Source organism: Periplaneta americana, chromosome 5, assembly GCF_040183065.1.
Source record: "Periplaneta americana isolate PAMFEO1 chromosome 5, P.americana_PAMFEO1_priV1, whole genome shotgun sequence".
NCBI classification, from domain to species: Eukaryota; Metazoa; Arthropoda; class Insecta; order Blattodea; family Blattidae; genus Periplaneta; species Periplaneta americana.
Window position 1 is genome coordinate 47,109,141 of NC_091121.1, and position 19,859 is coordinate 47,128,999.

General features: G+C 35.0%; 1 protein-coding gene across 3 annotated transcripts in view; it reads left to right on the forward strand.

Moving 5' to 3' along the window:
• The first annotated feature begins 2,054 nt into the window (after nt 1-2,054).
• LOC138699591 (kinetochore protein NDC80 homolog) overlaps nt 2,055-19,859 on the forward strand; it is a 36,291-nt gene continuing 18,486 nt past the window's right edge. Inside the window, exons 1-5 of one of the 3 annotated variants that reach the window (XM_069825599.1) lie at nt 2,055-2,561; nt 3,523-3,656; nt 5,550-5,741; nt 9,209-9,305; nt 14,086-14,305. In XM_069825599.1, coding sequence (XP_069681700.1) covers nt 3,550-3,656; nt 5,550-5,741; nt 9,209-9,305; nt 14,086-14,305 — 616 coding nt within the window. In that variant the 5' untranslated portion in view covers nt 2,055-2,561; nt 3,523-3,549. Of the gene's footprint in view, nt 2,682-3,522; nt 3,657-5,549; nt 5,742-9,208; nt 9,306-14,085; nt 14,306-19,859 lie in introns of all 3 variants that reach the window. The other 2 variants (XM_069825601.1, XM_069825600.1) reach the window with 2 other exon arrangements.

The following is a 19,859-nucleotide window of genomic DNA, read 5'->3' on the forward strand; positions in this document are numbered from 1 at the left end:
CTAAACAAAAAATACAATAAATAGTAAACAGATTAAGTGAATATAAAAACATATTTTAGTTGAGCTATATAAAATTGTACATGTCAATTCACAAGCATAAACAATTCATCAATTGTGTAGAAGGTATGAGTATGTAGAAATTTGGTTAATTCTTTTCTGAATCTTTTCTCGTTGTTCTTCAAATCTTTAAGATAATTAGGCAGTGCATTGAAGACTGTTATACATGAATAGCGATAAATGTCTGCCAGACAGGATAAAATGATTAAAAAAGAGGACATATCCTCCTTTTGCTAGACGGATGGTAACCCTACACCACTCTAAGTATGATCGAAATACAACTAATCATAATTAGTTCCCCCTCATTTTTTATATTTGATTTAACGTCCAAATGTTTTATTCATTGACTCACCACTAACAGCAGTAGATGAAGGTAACACAGATTGAATTACCGTACTGGGTCACAGATTTCACTTTCACATAAAGACAATAAAATTGAGAATTTTCTTCATTAAATTTAACGGATGCACTTTCTATTGACGTCTCAACACGTATTTTCTTTTTAAGAAAAGTAAACAATGTCTGCTGTTTTGGCCTCATACAGTGAAATATTTATATTTGTGTATAATATCTTATAGCTATTTTAGTAAACAAAATTATTATATTTTCTGAACAGAACTAACTTTGATAATTACACCAATAAAAACACAGCACACCTGACTTCTTAACTGTAGATTTACCTTAATAATCAAGACAGAAAGCTCATATGGTTTAAATTTCTACCAATCAAGGCAGGATGGCGGACTCAGCTATGCGAATTGTGTTGCGAAGTAGCCTTTTCTAAAATCTCTTACGTAAAAAAGAAGAAAAAATAGACTACCATTCAAGGAAACAACTATACCTGAAAATCTACATAACAGAATTTATTTTAGTTTCTGAAAAGTCATATCGAATTGAAATATTTGTAAATTATATTTTTTAGTTTAAATAAGTCTGAAATCTCTGGGGGGAAATTCTCCCTTGGGCCACCTCTTGAGTTAATGATTGTTCTACATAGTGGTGTAGAACACTTGATACAATTTTTGGAGATGGTTGCAAAGCTCTATTCTGCACTTTGCTATCAATGATAATATTTTTATTATAGTTCACAGACAAAAAAAAAATACATACATATAATCATTGAAACCTTACATATTACATACCGGTACTTTATAATTTACATATAGATATACAATTTTTAATATAATTTCTAAATTTAACTATTTAATATAAGATGTTTTATCTTGCACTTGCAACTAGTTTTGTGCAAGACTCAACTCATTTTAGTATGTTGATACAATTAGTCTTTGCTCACTTGGCTAAGATGTACTTCACGTTTCAATCTGCAATGTGCAGCTAGCATATATAAATCTTCCATTGTTCTAGTGTATTTAAAACTTTTGAATATAATTATGTGTTTTATTTTATTTATTGATAGTACTATTCAAAAACTACACCTTTCTTTCTTATCCAATTTTTTCTCATTCAATTCTAGCTATTTCATTTATTCTTTCCATCTAAATTTTTGATCTATGGAATAATTATAATAAATGGAATGAAATTACTGTAGACGACTACTACCACTACTGGTATTACTATTATTGCTACTACTTCCACCATGACTACTACTACTACTACTGCCAGTACTACTACTATTACTACTACCAGTACTAATACTACTAGTAGTATTTAGTAATACAGGTGTTGATTTTATGAAACCTCATATGTGACAGTACTGAAATAATTTTTCAGGAGGAAGAAAAATTTAATACAATATCAATAGGCCTTGATGCCATATTTTATTTTCACCATATTCACCAACGTTTTCTACCGAATTACTTTATATATATATATATATATATATATATATATATATATATAAATTTTTTCTTCCTCCTGAAAAATTATGTTGTGTACTGTCACATAGGAGATTTTATAAAATCAACGACGATATTATTATTATTATTATTATTATTATTATTATTATTATTATTATTATTATTATTATTCCTAAGTCTTCATGCATTTGAATTTAGTTGGTCTGTAAGAACCCTGGACTTCGGGCGGAGGTAAGAGAGCGCAAAACGAAATAGTTAACAGTAAATTCTGCAGAGGGACGTAGAAACGTATCTTTTTGCCTGATCCATCGAAGTCTCTGAGAAGCTTAGTTGCGATTGCTATTGTATGAGCGCTGAAGTATAATATGAAAGGACCAATAATATGAGAGTTTCAGCAACTTACCACTACAGAAACATGAAGAATGAACAATTATGAAATAGATATGACATGATAGAATGTATTTATGGTGCTACTCATCAGAAGTTATATAGATATGTGTTATTATACATTTACAGCATTATATTTCAAATTTGTCGGTTTCTTATGTTAATGAAATGCATAGATCTAATTGATTTTGTATCTCATACGTTGGCAGCATTGTCTCAAGTTTCTAAAAGCGGCAAAGAGGAGTATTGGCGGGAATATTTTGTAGACAAGCTCAGTTGTTCTTGGACGACTTGACGTATGTAAGTATTCATGATTTCTACTATATTAAGCAGTGCGGTAGTGAGACTTTATGTTAAAAGACGTTATCATTCATGACGTATTGGCGTTATTGAGCTCATTTTTGTTCCATTCATTTGTAGGTAAGGTTATTATTTATTTATTTATTTTTTTGCTTAAGTCAGTGTGTTAACTAATAGTTCTTATTACTACAAGTCGAAATTCTGTGTGCTAGTTAGATATCCATTATCTATTTGTCGAGTTCACATACTGTTAATAAGCAATAATTTGTTCCACATCTGAGAGTTACGGAATGGTCATAGGTCATAATTTTTATAAATTAATAGAATAGTGGCAGTGCTTGTAGTGCTGGTGGGGAGATAGAATTTATTGTCGAAGGAGGTCTTATTTTGACATATCGAAATTAACAAACTTGTTTTACACATTTAAATGATGACCTGTTTCCTTGTGATTTCTGATGTGGGCAGCATCCATTTATTTATCGGTATGTACAGCTGGTGAATAGATCAATATAGGTATTATTTACTCAATCCACAAATGGTATGTACAGCAGATGAATAGATCTATATAGGTATTATTTACTCACTCCACAAAATGTATGATGGATGAGAATGACTATTACGACGAATACAGAATTATTTTACATATTTCATCCTGTAACAAAAGTTGACGTAGTTTTTCTTTGTCCATGGTAGCAGGTTCCAATAGGCGAAAGGGAAGTTACTGATTTATGAAGTTAAAGTAATGCCACAAATTGGACCAAATAATTATTCTGCCACTTTTTGTGGAAATAGCACAAAAAAACATTACTGCACACTACTGCCATAGGCTTTGTTATATAACAGCACCTTCGTTTGCAAATGTTCCAGCAAATAGCATTGCTAGCACGTTGTGGTATAGCAAAGTTTTGCTCACTATGAACATTGAAGAAGTGAGTAGCCTAATATATGGCTTTTGAACAAGTTTCAGGTTGTCTAAACTGCTCTAAGTATGAAAAAGTCTTCCTTAGGAAAACGGAAGACATCAGTGCCTCCACGTCGTTTATCTTCATTAGGTGGCTTTGGAGACCCTTCTGAACCTGGAACCAAAAATTCACAGTAAGAAAATCTTTCTTGGAACTCAACAACTTGTTTCAATTTCTAAAGGGGGGAGTGGAAATAGGTAGGTAGCAGAATGTGCTTATGCAAAGCAATAGTAAAGAGCCTTCGATAACTGTAGTGTTGTAAGTTAATATTTCTGTCTTTCTTTTGTTGACTGGTCTTGGCATTCTGTGCAAGGAGTGTGTTACAGTAGAACTTCAAGGGCACGTGACCTCTGCAGTGGCTGAGTGGTGAGACCTTCAGCCTGTCATGCAGGCAGTCCAGGTTCGATTCCCGGTCAAGCCTGGGATATTTCATAACTTTAAAGCAAGAACACAGTTGGCTACAAATCGTAAAGCAATAGCTATAATAGCCCTCTCGTTTTAAAGACTCATGGTATTACTGTCAACAAAGTGATAGCTGGAGAGAAGAAAAATCAAATAGGTTAATCAAATGTTGAGTAAATGTTATTTCATAACACATAATTAATTATTTCTATTCTATTCTATTTCAGAACATAAATTTGGGCAAAATTTCATAACTCCTCAATACTACAATGACCCTGATATAACAATACAACATTTATAGTCCAAAGAAAATTCTTGCATTGAGTTTTGGCTGTATATCAATAGAAATACATTTTAAATCTTTTAAGAATATTATATATATATTTTTTTTTTGTCTAATGATTTGCAACAAAGCCATTTGTCTTCTCGCACTCCAATATATTATTTTTATTATAGCTATAATAATTATTTTGAAGTATGCTAAATAGTTATAAATTAGAATGATAATATTATTGTGAAAAGGAATCTCTTGTCACTAATATTTGAATTGAATTCGAGTTCAATGCAGAAGATGAAAAATTAGTTACATGATCTACGATTTTATTTCTGTATGTGTTGAAAATCTACAAATGGAAATGATATTGGTGGGTAACAATATAGAAGTGAATTGTTACGGAATACGTCAAAACTACATTGATATAAAATGTGGGTAGTTTCCTAGTAACCAGTACTCGTTACATAGGTCGTTTTTATGTTTACACAGTGGCTCCTTTCTGAAAAGAATTTTAATAGTTTGTTACTAGATGTGATTCTAGTCAGTTTGTAATATATTTTTGAACGTGTTCTTAGGTTAGGTTAGTTTAGGTTTTAGTTCGTTTCTGACAAAAGAAAATATTTTTATCGTTATCTATAATAATGCATTCTTAGGTTAGGTTAGGTTAATTTAGGTTGTAGTTCATTTCCGACAAAAGAAAATATTTTTATCGTTATCTATAATAATGCGTTCTTAGGTTAGGTTAGGTTAATTTAGGTTGTAGTTCATTTCCGACAAAAGAAAATATTTTTATCGTTATCTATAATAATGTGTTCTTAGGTTAGGTTAGTTTAGATTGTAGTTCATTTCCGACAAAAGAAAATATTTTTATCGTTTTTCTTTTCAGAAAGGAACCACTGTGTAAACACAAAAACGACCTATGTAATGAGTACCGGGTACTAGGAAATTACCAAAATGTGTTATGTACAATCTTAGACACACAAATGACTGATTTCCTGTAGGATTTATTTGTCTATGTCTACTTCAGGAGCGCCTCGTTCATGCAACTAGGGAAAGCATGTTTATTTTGCACAAAATTTACCCCTTTAATATATCTTTGTTATAGATTAGTTATAACACTTGATCTATAAACAGACAGAAAAAAAACACACAGGAGAAATAGAGCAGAGTCGTGTATAAGAAATCCATTCATGTGTAAACTTAAGCTTTCATGGAATCAACCTATGTCTTTCGAAGGGAACTTGGTATATTGAAACCAGTATGGTATGATCATTTTTTTCTTAATGTTTACTTATTTTACCAGTCTTAAGCATGTGTCGGGATTAAATGTTTCAACTTTTCATCTTGCAGAGGCCACAAGAAATCTTTGATCCCTAGGCCATCAAGAACTCGATCTTCATCTGCTGATCGGGATGTTGCAAATCCAAGTACCTTGCACAAGAGTAGAAGTCATACTCAGTTGTCAACACTGGGTATGGCCTCCACCACCCCCATTACCCCAGGGTTTATGGTTGTACCTTCAGGAAGTTGCTCTTCAGTTAGGTAACATTAAATTATAAGTTGTGTGTGCATGTGTGTTGCTGTTGTGTGGTAAAAGTGACCATGCATTCACAGCCCATAACTGGTAGTGGATCAAACATAATGGTTATATTCTTCTGTACAGAATTACGTGGCCCTTAAGAGGGTCTTCGTGTAGGTATGATTCTAAAACAGTGATGTTAATGAGAGTGCAAGTGTGCCTCATCGCCCTTATGCACTGTTCAGAGCATGTACAGCACGCAGGTACAAGTCACTGATGAACTCGAGGGTTATACATTACACATTGAGAAAGAAGTCGTTCAGTAAGTTTTAGGCTGACTGGACTCCTGACTTCTTTTGAGTGAAAGAGGCGAAAATGTTCTTTGTCTGATATATAGAAAACATTTGTTACGAAGAGGAGCAATGTGAAACGCCTGAAATTCGCGGGTGTTCATGTAAAGGGGGTTAAGTATGATTTGGCTAAACTGGAATAAGTACAGATTTGAACTATCCACAATTACTTTTCTCTTGTGTTAAAGAGGTTAAGTCATTCTTCCATCTATGATGCAGTTACAGGGCTTCATATTTTGTGACAAAGGGGTTTTGTTCAGTACCAAAGGAGAGAAGTTTACATACCTTACAATTTAACTTAACCCCCTTTACACGAACACCCGCGAATTATTAATTGATGTACATAATGTTGTATTGAAATTTTGTTGTTTTATTGACATTAATTAGTAATAAATTAATATATGTTTAGATGTACTGTATAGGTTCTCCCTCGCTGCATTGCATTTAAGTTTACAAAGTAAAGTACAAAAAGTATGGATGCTAATAGTGTAGACTCATTATGAATTCTGTCTAAAAATTGTGAAGATATGTCATCCATAGATTTTCAGTTTGACAGTGGTGCTTACCATTGTGATGTTCTTTGGTTAAGCCGGAAAAGTTCTTTCCAGGTTCTTTGAATTGCGTGAACAGACTCAAGTTGGAAGTTCGCTTTGCCTGGTAATATATCCAGGGTATGAATATTTGCGGCACAAATTATTTCTGTATTTGGCAGTAAGCACATATGTGAGCAATATTCCTCACTTATGAACCTCACAAAACCAAGACTAATACCAAGATTATCAGAAGATAATAAGCGTGCTATGTCTTGCTGCAGGAAACATAATTTCGCCGAACATAAGAAGGTTGGTGTCGGCAAAAACAAGAAAAAACACTTCTGCATTAGACGAGAAGTCAGGAATTTAAATTTGTTTCTAGAACATTATAAGTATATTATTAAGTGTGTAACAGTTACATAGTAATTAATTAGGTAGGCCTCAATATCTAAAACATCTAAGATAAAAAAAAATACTATGTTTATTATTTGTTGCAATCCTATTATTTCATTTTTCTGAATGCACAATGTCCTGTAATTTCTTTCACTTTTGTATTGGTCAGTTTAAAACAGGAAAACAGTGTTTTTATAATAATTGGATTATTACATAATTATATAAAAATTAATTATACTCTAGTGAGCAAGAAAATCGTATTGGATGACATGGATAGGTGCATTATAAGGAGAAAAATACGAGAGTACTACACACTAAAAAATGAAGTACCTACATTAAAGAAACTCTGCGCTACACTGCAAGACGAAATAGGTTATGAGGGTAGTCGACAGCACCTCAGACGAGTATTGCATTCTGTTGGCTTCATTGCGGTAAGAGGAATAGGTAATTACATTTCTGAGTAGCTGTCATAATAATAATAATAATAATAATAATAATAATAATAATAATAATAATGTGACAGCGACGTGAGATTCGAACTCACGACCAGCGTCCCGCAAGAGAGAAGATCGCGCAGAGCACTTTGGAATGGCGCGCGGCTGAGAGGGGAAAGGGCCAACGCGGCGAGAGAGTGGAGAGAGTTTGCGCGTGCATCTTCTGCTTGCCTAGAGAGGCCGAGAAATCCGTCGAAATGGAAGACTCGCGAATTCGAACTTTCGAGGCTACGTCGCTGTGGTTATAAATTACGGACGCGAAGGAACGACAGCAGAGTTTTCAGTTATTCAGTCAGTGAGTAAGCCAGAGCAAGCAAGCCAGACTTGTGTGCCGGAGTTCGACTCTAGTGTGCGTCCGCATCTGCGTTAGCATCCGAAGGCCTGAGTTCGAGTGCAGTGGACCGCAGTTGGAGGGACCTGAGTTCGAGTACAGTGAACTGTCTCTGAAGGTCTGTGGTTCGAGATACTGTGAACTCGAGTGACTGAGATAGAAGAACTGTGAACTGAGAACTGGTAGTTCTGATTTGTAAATAGTACTGTGTAAATATTAGTTAAGATTAACAGTTCATTGTTGTGCGTAATAGTCCAAGTAAGTTGTCATTGTCGTCGGTGGAGTGCTATAACGAATACTGTGTTGAGTGAAGATCCAATTGTTGACGAGAGCATTTAAGGTGGATTGTAGAAAGGAATTATTGTGGCGAATAAATTACATTGTTGTTACTAATAAAATTTACAATAATAATAATAATACCTAATAATAATAATAATCTTAATGGATCCCTGTTACTAAATGTGGTAACGCTGAGTTCATAGTGCTCTCTCCCTTCCTCCTGTGAGCACCTCCTCACTTGCTCACCCCAATACAGCTAGTGCTCACGTAACTTGGTCAGAGTTTCAGTTCAATTTGTCAACCTATAACTATAATGGATAAGAAAACAATTTCCATTGACTGCCTTCATGTAGAATTGTATGGAAAAGAACTTGCTGATAATCTTCCAAAGAATGGAACCAAGATAACAAAGAAAAACGTTAACCTACATTTAACATCACTAAAAATAATAGTCAAAACAACTGATCGAAAAACTAGACAACAACAAACTGAAATGGCACAGAATAAAATTCGGAAAAATACAGAAACATTTTGGATTGATTTTTTTTTTTTTTTTTAGTAGGTTATTTTACGACGCTTTATCAACAGTTTAGGTTATTTAGCGTCTGAATGAGATGATGGTGATAATGCTGGTGAAATGAGTCCGGGGTCCAGCACTGAAAGTTACCCAGATTTGCAAATCAGAAGAAAACAAAAGCAGCAGTAACAGCTTTCCGAGTCAAGAAGGGCACAATATTGTCTAGTAAAGCACTTATACCGGTATGGATTCAAAAAATGTCTTAGATAACTGCAGCTTATGCGGACTACTAAACTCCATAAGGGATTCGAACTGTGCTGAATATTGTAAACAGAGACATAACAGCTCTTTATTGGGATGCTGGAGGGAGAATAGTACAACTACCATCAGCTTGATGCTATTGGAAAAGAAGACATAATAATTATTAATTTTGCAACCGTCACAGTTTCAGGGAGTTGACGAAAAGTTCAGTACCCATCATAAAAAAAAAAAAAAAAAAAAAAAAAAAAAATCATTTAGGAAAGAGGGAGGCTATTTGTTGTTCTTGAAATTACAAGGTGAAAATTTATGATATATGTTTCTTTAATTTTCAGGAGCTACATGAACTTTGGTGCAACTCAGAGCTCTCGGCCAATTAAAGATACAAGACCCATTTCTGAAAAACAGTATCAAAATAAGACTGTGCAGAAGGTAAGTAAATAATGATAGTTATACTTCTGAAGAGTGAACCATGTACTGTACCAGAATTATTATTAATAAAAATGTCTGATTTAAGATGAATGCATGTGATATGATTCAAACAAAAGGCGAGTCGCTGTGTGCCGAGTTTCTAGTATGTAGAATCCAAGTCACTTTGCCCCATGAGTGAAGAACACTGTGATCATCCTCTTCTTCACTGATCTTGATTTTCTTACAATCACAGGAGCATTCTCGTCTCCAAATAATCACATTTTGTTCTGGATTTTTGTTGGTATGTTATAATAATACATTCAAGTTTCGTCACTTGTAACAATGGTCTTTACATTGCATTAAGATCTATTCTCAAATTCTTTTATCATTTATCGGTTTCGTTTTGCACGATGTGCCCTTCCTCTGAGAGTGAGTAGAGCACCCAAAGACAAAGGCAATAAACCTTTCTAACATTGAGATGATCATGCAGAAATGAAAGAATAGCTGATGTAGGAATGTTAAGTGTCTCTTCTGTTGATATGCCAGCCACTTCTCCTGCTGCAATATTTTCCTTATCACCTCAATGTTTTCACAGGTGATGGATTCAGAATGTCATCCAGAACATAGATCGTTTTCAGTTATAAAATTACTGCTCTAGAACTCTCTGTATCAGTAGAAAATGGTTATCCAGTGTGGGTAGTCTTCCCAGCACTGGACTCATTTCCTCCAGGCACTTATTGGTAGTTAATCCTTCAGAAAAATTGAATTGGATAAGTGAATTACAGTAAAATCCCTTGTATTCAGCACCCAAATAACCGGCAATACCAAAACAACGGCACTTTTGGCTAGGCTAAAAAGAAAAGTCATTCATGTGAAAGGGAAGATTTGGACGAAGATTTGATTGGTTTTCGTGGATTGCACATGCCACTTACTCTTTACATGTGGAAACGTACAGAAAACTCTGTTATGTTCCTGGAGTAGATCATGTAGCGTCAGTAAGTTTCCACTTGAGTCTTACAAACAATGCACAGAAACGATATCTTTAAATTTAACACTTAAACTCTCCTGTTTCGAGGGGGTGTTGGATGAGTCTAAATAGGAAAGTGCGAAATTCTCTGTTCCTACAGCACATAAAAGTTTTATTCGTGTGGTAAATAGCATCATGGCTACTAACGCTACGCGTAAGAGGAACATCTTCACACTGAAGCAAAAGCTTGAATTACTCGAGAAAATAGAGAGGAGTTAGTAGATCCAAATTAATGGACGAATATAATGTTGGAAGTTAAACTTTAGACAATATAAAGAAACAAGACAGTCAACTCCGACAATTCATAAGTAATGCTGAATCTATGAAAGTTGTGGAAAATCTGAAAACTACATCAATCCCACTTTGAAGAATTAGATTATGTTCTATAACAATGGTTCACAATTAAAAGATCTGAGGGAATGTGCATTTCTGGGCTGATGCTACAAGAAAACACCAAAGAATTGCATTGGAAAATGAAACTGCAAGGTGAGTATGGATTTTCCATTGGGTGACTTAACAGATTCAGAGAGACGTGGAATCCGAAAATTAGACATATCCAGTGAATAAAGCAGTGCCAACAGAGTGTCCGTGGATCAGTTTATTATTCGTGGATCTCAACCAAAAAGGGACTTTCGAGCAGTCAGTGGATGCAAGCCATTAAGATGAACTGTAATACAATACCTGTACGTACTCTCCCTGGTAGAACTCTTGACTCAACCCATTGCAGAAGATGCAATCCGAAAATTAGACATATCCAGTGAATAAAGCAGTGCCAACAGAGTGTCCGTGGATCAGTTTATTATTCGTGGATCTCAACCAAAAAGGGACTTTCGAGCAGTCAGTGGATGCAAGCCATTAAGATGAACTGTAATACAATACCTGTACGTACTCTCCCTGGTAGAACTCTTGACTCAACCCATTGCAGAAGATGCAATCCGAAAATTAGACATATCCAGTGAATAAAGCAGTGCCAACAGAGTGTCCGTGGATCAGTTTATTATTCGTGGATCTCAACCAAAAAGGGACTTTCGAGCAGTCAGTGGATGCAAGCCATTAAGATGAACTGTAATACAATACCTGTACGTACTCTCCCTGGTAGAACTCTTGACTCAACCCATTGCAGAAGATGCGACGAGCAAGAAACGCTTCCTCACGTCTTGGGTTTCTGCCATCATGGAGAATTGCTCCGAATCAACAGACATAATACGGTTCGTTCTCTCATTGCAGCTTCAATCCGTCAGAATGCTTCCTATGAGGTTTATGAGGAGGTTGGTTGCGTCTCTTCTGATGGCTCTACTAGACTGGCTGATATCATCATAATTGATCGGCAGAAGGATAAGGGTGTCATTCTGGATCCCACAATCCGTTTTGAGATGCATGAGCAACAGCCACAAGAGGTGTGTCGTGAAAAACAAGTCATATATGAGCCTTGTTGTCAGCATCTTGGAGCACAATACCACATCACACATTGGACAGTTTTTGGGCTCATGTTCGGTGCCCGTGGCACGATCCCACGAGAAACTTTAAATCAACTTAAACAATATAAAATTTCTGATGCAACGATTGATGCCAAAGGATCTCACGTGTTAAAATCATCCTTAGCTATAATTAGTAATCATTTGTACCCAACAAAATTTTTATTGTAAATGATTTCCTACGTTTTCTTATCTTAATGTTTTTTCTTTTTCTTTCCAAGTGTCACAAAATTGTTTTGTTTACTTATTATTCTTTATGAATTGATTAGTAGGCCGATCTATCGAACCCTTATTTAGGGCGGCTTTTGTTTCTACAAATTATCTTCCAGAAAATTATGTCTGAGAGTAATGTTAGTGTGAAACAAATATATAACACAGACGAGACTAATTTATTATGGAGGTGTCTTCCTACAACACTGGCATGTGCAACAGAAACCTTGCCTAAGGGCTTCAAACGAAACAAAGATCGATCAGTGAATATTCGAACTGAAAATTAGTTTATTTTTGTGTTAAGTGATGTGTTTTAATAAAGAAAATGCACACAGTTTTATGTTATGTATTTAGTTATGATCAAGTTCTGAAAAACAGCTTCATATGGCTGCAGTTTCAATAGGTTGACATCATAAAATACTAACAGGTAATTTGTTAAAATAATTATTCAATTATCTAGCAAAATCTCGTATCCGGAACTTGCCTGGTCCCATTTGTGTCAGTTAAGGGGGATTCTACTGTATGTTCACTCTTAGAACACCCTGACATTTCAATACACTTTCACTGTCACAGTTCGACAAGAACTGCTGTGAAGATCGTACTGGTACCCTATTGCCTTCTAGACCAGTTTTCACCCCTTTTTTTTTTACATTCATCACAATGACCGGAGTAACTGGGCAATTGTTTCTGCATATAGCAAAGCTTCCTTAAGGACCTCCATAGTATATGATAACTATGGAGTGGATTTTTATGTGCTAAAAAATTTAAATATATTTATTTTTTATGTGCTAAAAAGTACGAAAATATTTGCTAAAAATAAAAAAAAAATATATATATTTTTTTTTAATATGACAAAAATACCTTACTTAGCTTGAAAACAAATGTTACTGGTACTCATCAATCACACTTGAGTATCAGTTGCTATAGTTGTCCGAGAATTGTGGTGAACAACAAAGGTCATCTCCAAATTCTGCATCAGAAATGCATGCCGATTATCTCTGAACAACGACATACTGTGAAAACGATCTTTCCACATCACAGGATGTCAGACGTGCATATTTAAAGAGAGGAATGTCACAAACACATACACCGTCAATTTCACCTACAGGCACACCCTTTGATACTTGAGCAACTTTACACATTTATTTATATCCACTGTTTTGCCGTGAATGCACACGTGAAGCAGCGGCAATGTGCTTGTTTCCAGACAAATGTTGGGTTACCTGAGAGCACTGATCTGCACTTACTGATTTACCACACGGTTGGCAAAATAACACTTTTCTGTCGGTAGTAAAAATATTTTTAAATTCATCTACATATTGCTAAAGACGCAATCTTAAACTCGATTTGATTTTAGGCATCTTAAGAGACTAATGTACCGTTGTGATTTCACAAACAAAGCTCAGAATGAAATTATCTTCAGCAACAATAAATATTCCTAATTATGTGTTGCAAGATTTCTCCTCGTCCATGTTAATTTATTCTCTAATAATAACACTGATATGCTGCCTAGCAGTTCTCAGAACTTCAGGCGATACTATGACAAAAATGGATCACAGATACACCATACAGTGCATAGAAACACGAAGCAACCAAGAATTCTTAAAAAGAACTAAGAATTCTTATAAAGATAACGTACTTTTGAGTGATATAATTGATTTAGTTTTAAAATATTTAAAAGTTCTTGTAAAAAATTATTTAAGGAAAGAATTCCAAGATTTATGTGTTTATAATAGATTTCCTGAAAATATGTATTTACATAATTTTTTTGTGAAAATATGTGTTTTTATGTGAAATAAAATTCGGATTTTAAACTTTGAACTTCACATTCGAAATTTTTTACTTTGTTAATTGTGTTTTATCACATGCAAAAAAAAAAATATTTAATTACGTAGGAATCCGCTCCTTAATGATAACTTCCTCTCCTGAAGAAGAGTGAATATGACTTGGGTTGCATACTTCATTTTAAGTAGGTACAGATATATATATATATATATATATATATATATATATATATATATATATTTTTTTTTTTTGTAAAGGCTGTAGGTGCTTGGATAGATCATTTTTACATCTCTTCTTGTTACAGATAGTGGCTTACTTCAATAGTATTCCTGATCAAAATATTAGTACAGCATTGGTTAAGCGCTCCTTGACAATAAAATTGTTTGTGGATGCAGTGGTACAATTGTTGTCTCCGTTCTTCAAGACTCTCGTTCTGAATATGAGCAACTATTCTGAAGAGATCCCCCGTCTTGCAAAGAAGTTGGGCTATCCTGGTACTGTCAAGAAATCCTGGCTTGTTACAGGTAAACATTTCCACTCTAGCATCTCTATTTTAAAACAGGGTTTAAGCTAGAAAATAAATAATTGTCGCAAAAATGCACAAGTGAAAAATTATATTTGTGCCAATTGCGAAATCCGTGTGTAATATTGTAAGTAATTGGGCAGAAAAATAAAATTAATAAATTATGCAGAAACAAAAAATTATGTAGGGCTTAATTTGTTTCTTGAAGTTTTATTGCTTTCAGTGCATCTTATATATTACACTCTAGATGTACGAGGGGGATCCAGGAAATAACGACCGTTTTGTTGTAATAATTAAAAAAAATATATATATATTTATTTGAAAAAACAAAGTCTCTTACATAACTGAAGCTTCCTTTACTTCTCTACATAATCACCACCTACATTTAAACGTTTGTCGTATCTGTTCACTAGCTTTAGAATTCCCGTGTTATACTCCTCTGCCGCCAGTTCATTAAGCCAGGTGTTCACTGTCTTCTTCAACTCTTCATCACTTCCAAAACGCGTACCACCCAGAAAGTCTTTCAGCTTAGTGAAAAGGTGAAAATCGCTAGGAGCAAGGACTGGAGTATAGGGCGGATGATCAAAGATTTCCCAACCGAATTGATCCAGCAATTCTCGAGTTGAAGTAGCAGTGTGCTGGCGGGCACAGATTTTGTGGTAGCCAAGATGTTGCGACACAATTTCACCAAGCAAAGAACGAGAAATGTCAGGAAAGGCAATATGCAATTCGTCGAGTGATGTGTGCCTGTCTTGCAAGATTCTGTCGTTCACTTTAATCTTCAGGTCTTCTGTGAAGAGTGATGGGTGTCCGGGTCGAGTTTCATCGTGGACATTTGTTCGCCCATTGTTGAACATTTCGCAACATTTTCTCACATTTCTTTCATTCATTACAGTATCACCATACACTTCCTGCAATTTCCGGTAAATTTCTGCAGGTTTCAAATGTCGGGCATTCAAAAATCGAATCACACTCCTCACCTCACAGTCGGCGGGATTATCAATCACGTCGTTCATTTTGAAGTAACACAAAATGCACAATGGCGACTTGTTGCAACCAGTACTCACAACATTATGAGAACACATGTTAAGGAAGCCAGTTGACCTTCAAACAAGGAAGGGGAGTCAGCTGTGCGGCGGGTATGCGCGAACGGTCGTTATTTCCTGGATCCCCCTCGTAAGTAAATCATTAGACGCAGGTATGTTTAGACTCAATTACTGCTGAATTTACATCATATTAAAAATACGTTATTTTATGGGCACTCTAAACATTGAAATTCTTTACTAGTAGGCCCTTAAAGTTTTATTGCTGGCAGAGTGCTAACTCTTTTTACTAAAGATGGTTTCTAATTCCAGTTTTTACAAGATTCATGCAACTAAATCTTCGCTCACAATTTGCAGTAACTTATGCGATGGAATTATATAAATCAATTAGAAGAAATTGTTCTCTTGCATGAATAATTGCACCAACTCTTTGGAATCCATTGCTGAACATCTATTGCTCAATACCTTTATGAACATTGCCCATGTCATTAGCATTTCATTTAAATTCACAATAGTTCAAACACATATCTGATTTACTTTTCTCCATTACCATCTTCGTTTCTGAAGTCCAATGTGGTTGTCGCATTTTTGCACATTTACATTCAAAGTTTGTTCCATTTTTAAAAGTCGGGTGGCAAAATGCGACGAATGCGACTGTGGCTTAAACCCTGTTTTAAAACGTTTGCACGTGAGATAGAGGACTGTAATGTGTGTTATCCCAAAGAAATATGAAGGACATAGCTGAAAATATTTCTAGGCAGGAGAAAAGGAAATGTTCCCTATTTCTTCCGGGAGGAATGTAGATAAGAAACGAATCTTAAAGAATCGTGAGTGTAATTGAAAAGTCACATGGATAGGTATTGTAAACAACTTCGGGACAAAAATTTAGCTGCGAATATGACTAAGGTGCGAAAGACAGCATTCAGAATTAGCATAAAATCTGGAATCTTGTGGCCTTTGTCGGCTTTTGGAGAATTTATGCTTGACATGATTTTTTGAGATCATTCACTTCTCAGGTAGATCTGTAGACCAGATAAACATATTTGACAGTCTTTATCACATTGAATTACTATTGGATGATGCTGCAAAACACAGTTCATGGTAGACATTGTTACTGTTAAATAGTGACCTTCTTCAATTTCCAAATTGAACCCTGGCCTCCTCAATCCTTCGCCTCCATTCCTCTCTGTTCCTTGCCCTTGTTTTCCAACTTCCTATCCCTATCAAGCTCCTTGCATCCTCTCGCACTACGTCCTCCCATCTATTCCTCGGTCTTCCTCTACCCCTCTTCCCCCAAATAGTATGTTCCAGTGCTTTTCTTGGAGCCCTTTCTTCCTCCATCCTAACCACGTGACCAGCCCACTGGAGTCTCTTTAATCTAATGAAGACAGATAGTTTAACTTCTTTGTATAACTCATAAATTTCTTTATTAAATCTTATTCTCCATTCTCCCTTTTCTTGTTTTGGTCCATATATTCTCCTTAATATTTTCCTCTCCAAAGCATCCAATTTTTCTCCTAATCTTTAGTGAGTGTCCATGTCTCACATCAATATGAAATAATAGGTCGAATAATTTTGTATAATCTAACCTTGTACTTTCTGTGAATCATTCTGGACTTTATAAAGTCTAATATGATATGATATGCCCTGTTTGCCTGAAGAATCCTTCTATTTATTTCATCATTCTCATAATTTTTTTAATTAATTGGAGCATCGGCTGGAACAACGTTGTAAGTTACAAAATTTTCATTCGGCGTATTTCTGTGTAATAATGTTGTATGTCATGTTACCTTACTGTACTCTTTGGCTTGCAACTGTCCATCAATGCAGTACGTGAAATTTGTCCACTCAAAAGTTTGCTACCCTATAAGAACAACGTTGTACGTGTACACATTTTTGCAGCACCTGTAAATTTTACCGAATGTAACTTATAACACTGTTCCAGCCGACGCTTCAATTATTGAGCCTAGATATGTAAAACTTTTAACCATTTCAATATTATGGTCTTTTAAATTTATTTCTTCCGTATCTTCATTCTGTTTCCGTGTAATTACTCTCATGCCCTTTGTTTTTTCTCTATTAATACACAATCCTATTTCCCTAACATTTACTGTTAAATCCTGGTAAACATCCTTAAGTTTTTGTTCCGATCTTTCCATGATATTGACAGGTTGCCAATCTGCTTCTACTCTAGTGTAACATGACAGATCTGGGTTGTCTCAATAAGCAAGAAAGGTTGCTAAAGTAATAGCAGAACATAACATTTTACGCTGTATTTAAAGTATATTTTTTGTATTGCAATTTGTATTGCCACATTCGAGGTATGGCACTGTGTGGCAAATAGTTTTCCTCCACCATACACTTTTATGACGTTACTTATAATTTTTTTTACTAGTAATATACAACTGTTGTACATTATTTTGTGCAACAGAAAATTACAACTCCATACTATACAAGAACTTTTACTAATAACTAGGGAGCGGATATTTATGTGCTAAAAAATTTAAATATAGGCCTATTTATTTTTTATGTGCTAAAAAGTACGAAAATATTTGCTAAAAATGAAAAAAAAAATATTTTTTTAAATAAGACAAAAATACCTTACTTAGCTTGGAAAGAAAAATATTACTAGGTACTCACCAACCACACTTGAGTGCTAGTAGTTGGCCGAGAATTGCAGTGAACAACAAAGGTCATCTCCAAATTCTCCATCTCAAATGCATGCCGATTATCTCTGAACAATGACTTATACTGTGAAAACGATCTTTCCACATTACAGGACGTCAGACGTGCATGTTTAAAGAGAGGAATGTCACAAACACAAACACCGTCAATTTCACCTACAGGCACACCCTCCAATACTAGAGCAGCTTTACGCATTTTTTTATATCCACTGTTTTTCCCAAATACATTCTGGAATTTGTCCCTTAGTAATTATGCTTCTGAACCTGGTAGCGAGTCTAGTTTAATTTTCATGGCACATACCTCCCTATTTCAGACAACAGGTTTTTGGATGTTTCGAGTTTTTTATGGTGTCACACAAAAAGCTTAGATTTGCTAATAGAAAAGCCAAATCATTTTTTAAACCATCTTTCAGTATATCTTGAAGGATATCGATTGACGAAGCCCGGTAACAGGGAATCACAAGACGTATTGCCTTACTTGATAGACATGAGTGAGAGGCGAGAAATTTGTTTAAATTAAATAATGTTGATACCCAAGCTCTTATCCGTTGTGTTTCACAAAAAAGCCTGGAATGAAATCATCTTCAGCAACAATAAACATTCCTAATTATGTATTGCAAGATCTCTCCTCCTTGTCCATGTTAATTTATTCTCTGATAACACTGTTATGCTGCCTAGCAGTTCTCAGAACTTGAGGCGAAACTATTACAAAACTGGATCACGGATACACCACACAGCGCTTAGAAACACGAAGCAACCAAGAATTCTTAAAAAGATAACGTACTTCTGAGTGACATGATTGATTTAGTTTTAAAATATTTAAAAGTTCTTGTAAAAAATTATTTAAGTAAAAACTCCAAGATTTATGTGTTTATAACAGATTTCCTGAAAATATGTATTTACATAATTTTTTTGTGAAAATATGTGTTTTTATGTGAAATAAAATTCGGGTTTTAAACTTGAAACTTCATGTTCGGAATTTTTAACTTTGTTAATTGTGTTTTATCACATGCAAAAAGAATATTTAATTACATAGGAATCCGCTCCTTACTAATAACCAATATTGTATTAGACCATACTCCTGGAATAGGGTCTTGGTCGATGCGACCTGAATGGAAAAGAGTGCTTGAGCCACAGATGTGCAAACACTTTGTATTGGTGGTTATGATTGAAACTGCGTGGGTGAACTCATATGTGTGGAGGCTTGACATTATCTTGCCCAATAACAACTCATGACTGAGATGATATCAAGGATCATGAATTGTTATTGGGCAAGATAACGTAAAATCTACACATATGCACCCACACACGCACGCACGAGTTTGCCCATGCAGTGTCAATTACAACTTTATGTTGTTGTTGTTTTCTAATACCAGGCGTTTGACAATAAAGTCATTTGACCTCTTGCAGTCCAATATTTTTCAAAGATATTATCATGGCCAGCCACTGAAGCACAGATTTTGAGGTGTTCCGAATCCATTTCTTGGTTTGAGTTGCACAATGGGCAGTTAGGGGACTGATATATTCTAATTCTATGTAGGTGTTTGGCCAAACAATCATGGCCTGTTGCCAATCTCAGCTACAGACGATTTTCGTGGTAAATCGGGAATTAATTGTGAATTTTGACGCAGAGAGTTCCATTTTTTCCCTTGGGATTGTTTATCAAATTTTGTTTGTTGTAGTCTAAGTATGTAGATTTAATAAATCTTTTCACAGAGTAATACGTAGATTTAGTAACAGGTCTGTAAGTAGCAGTGCTGCCCTTCTTTGCTAATGCATCCGCATTCTCGTTTTCCAGGATTCCACAATGGGATGGTATCCATTGGAA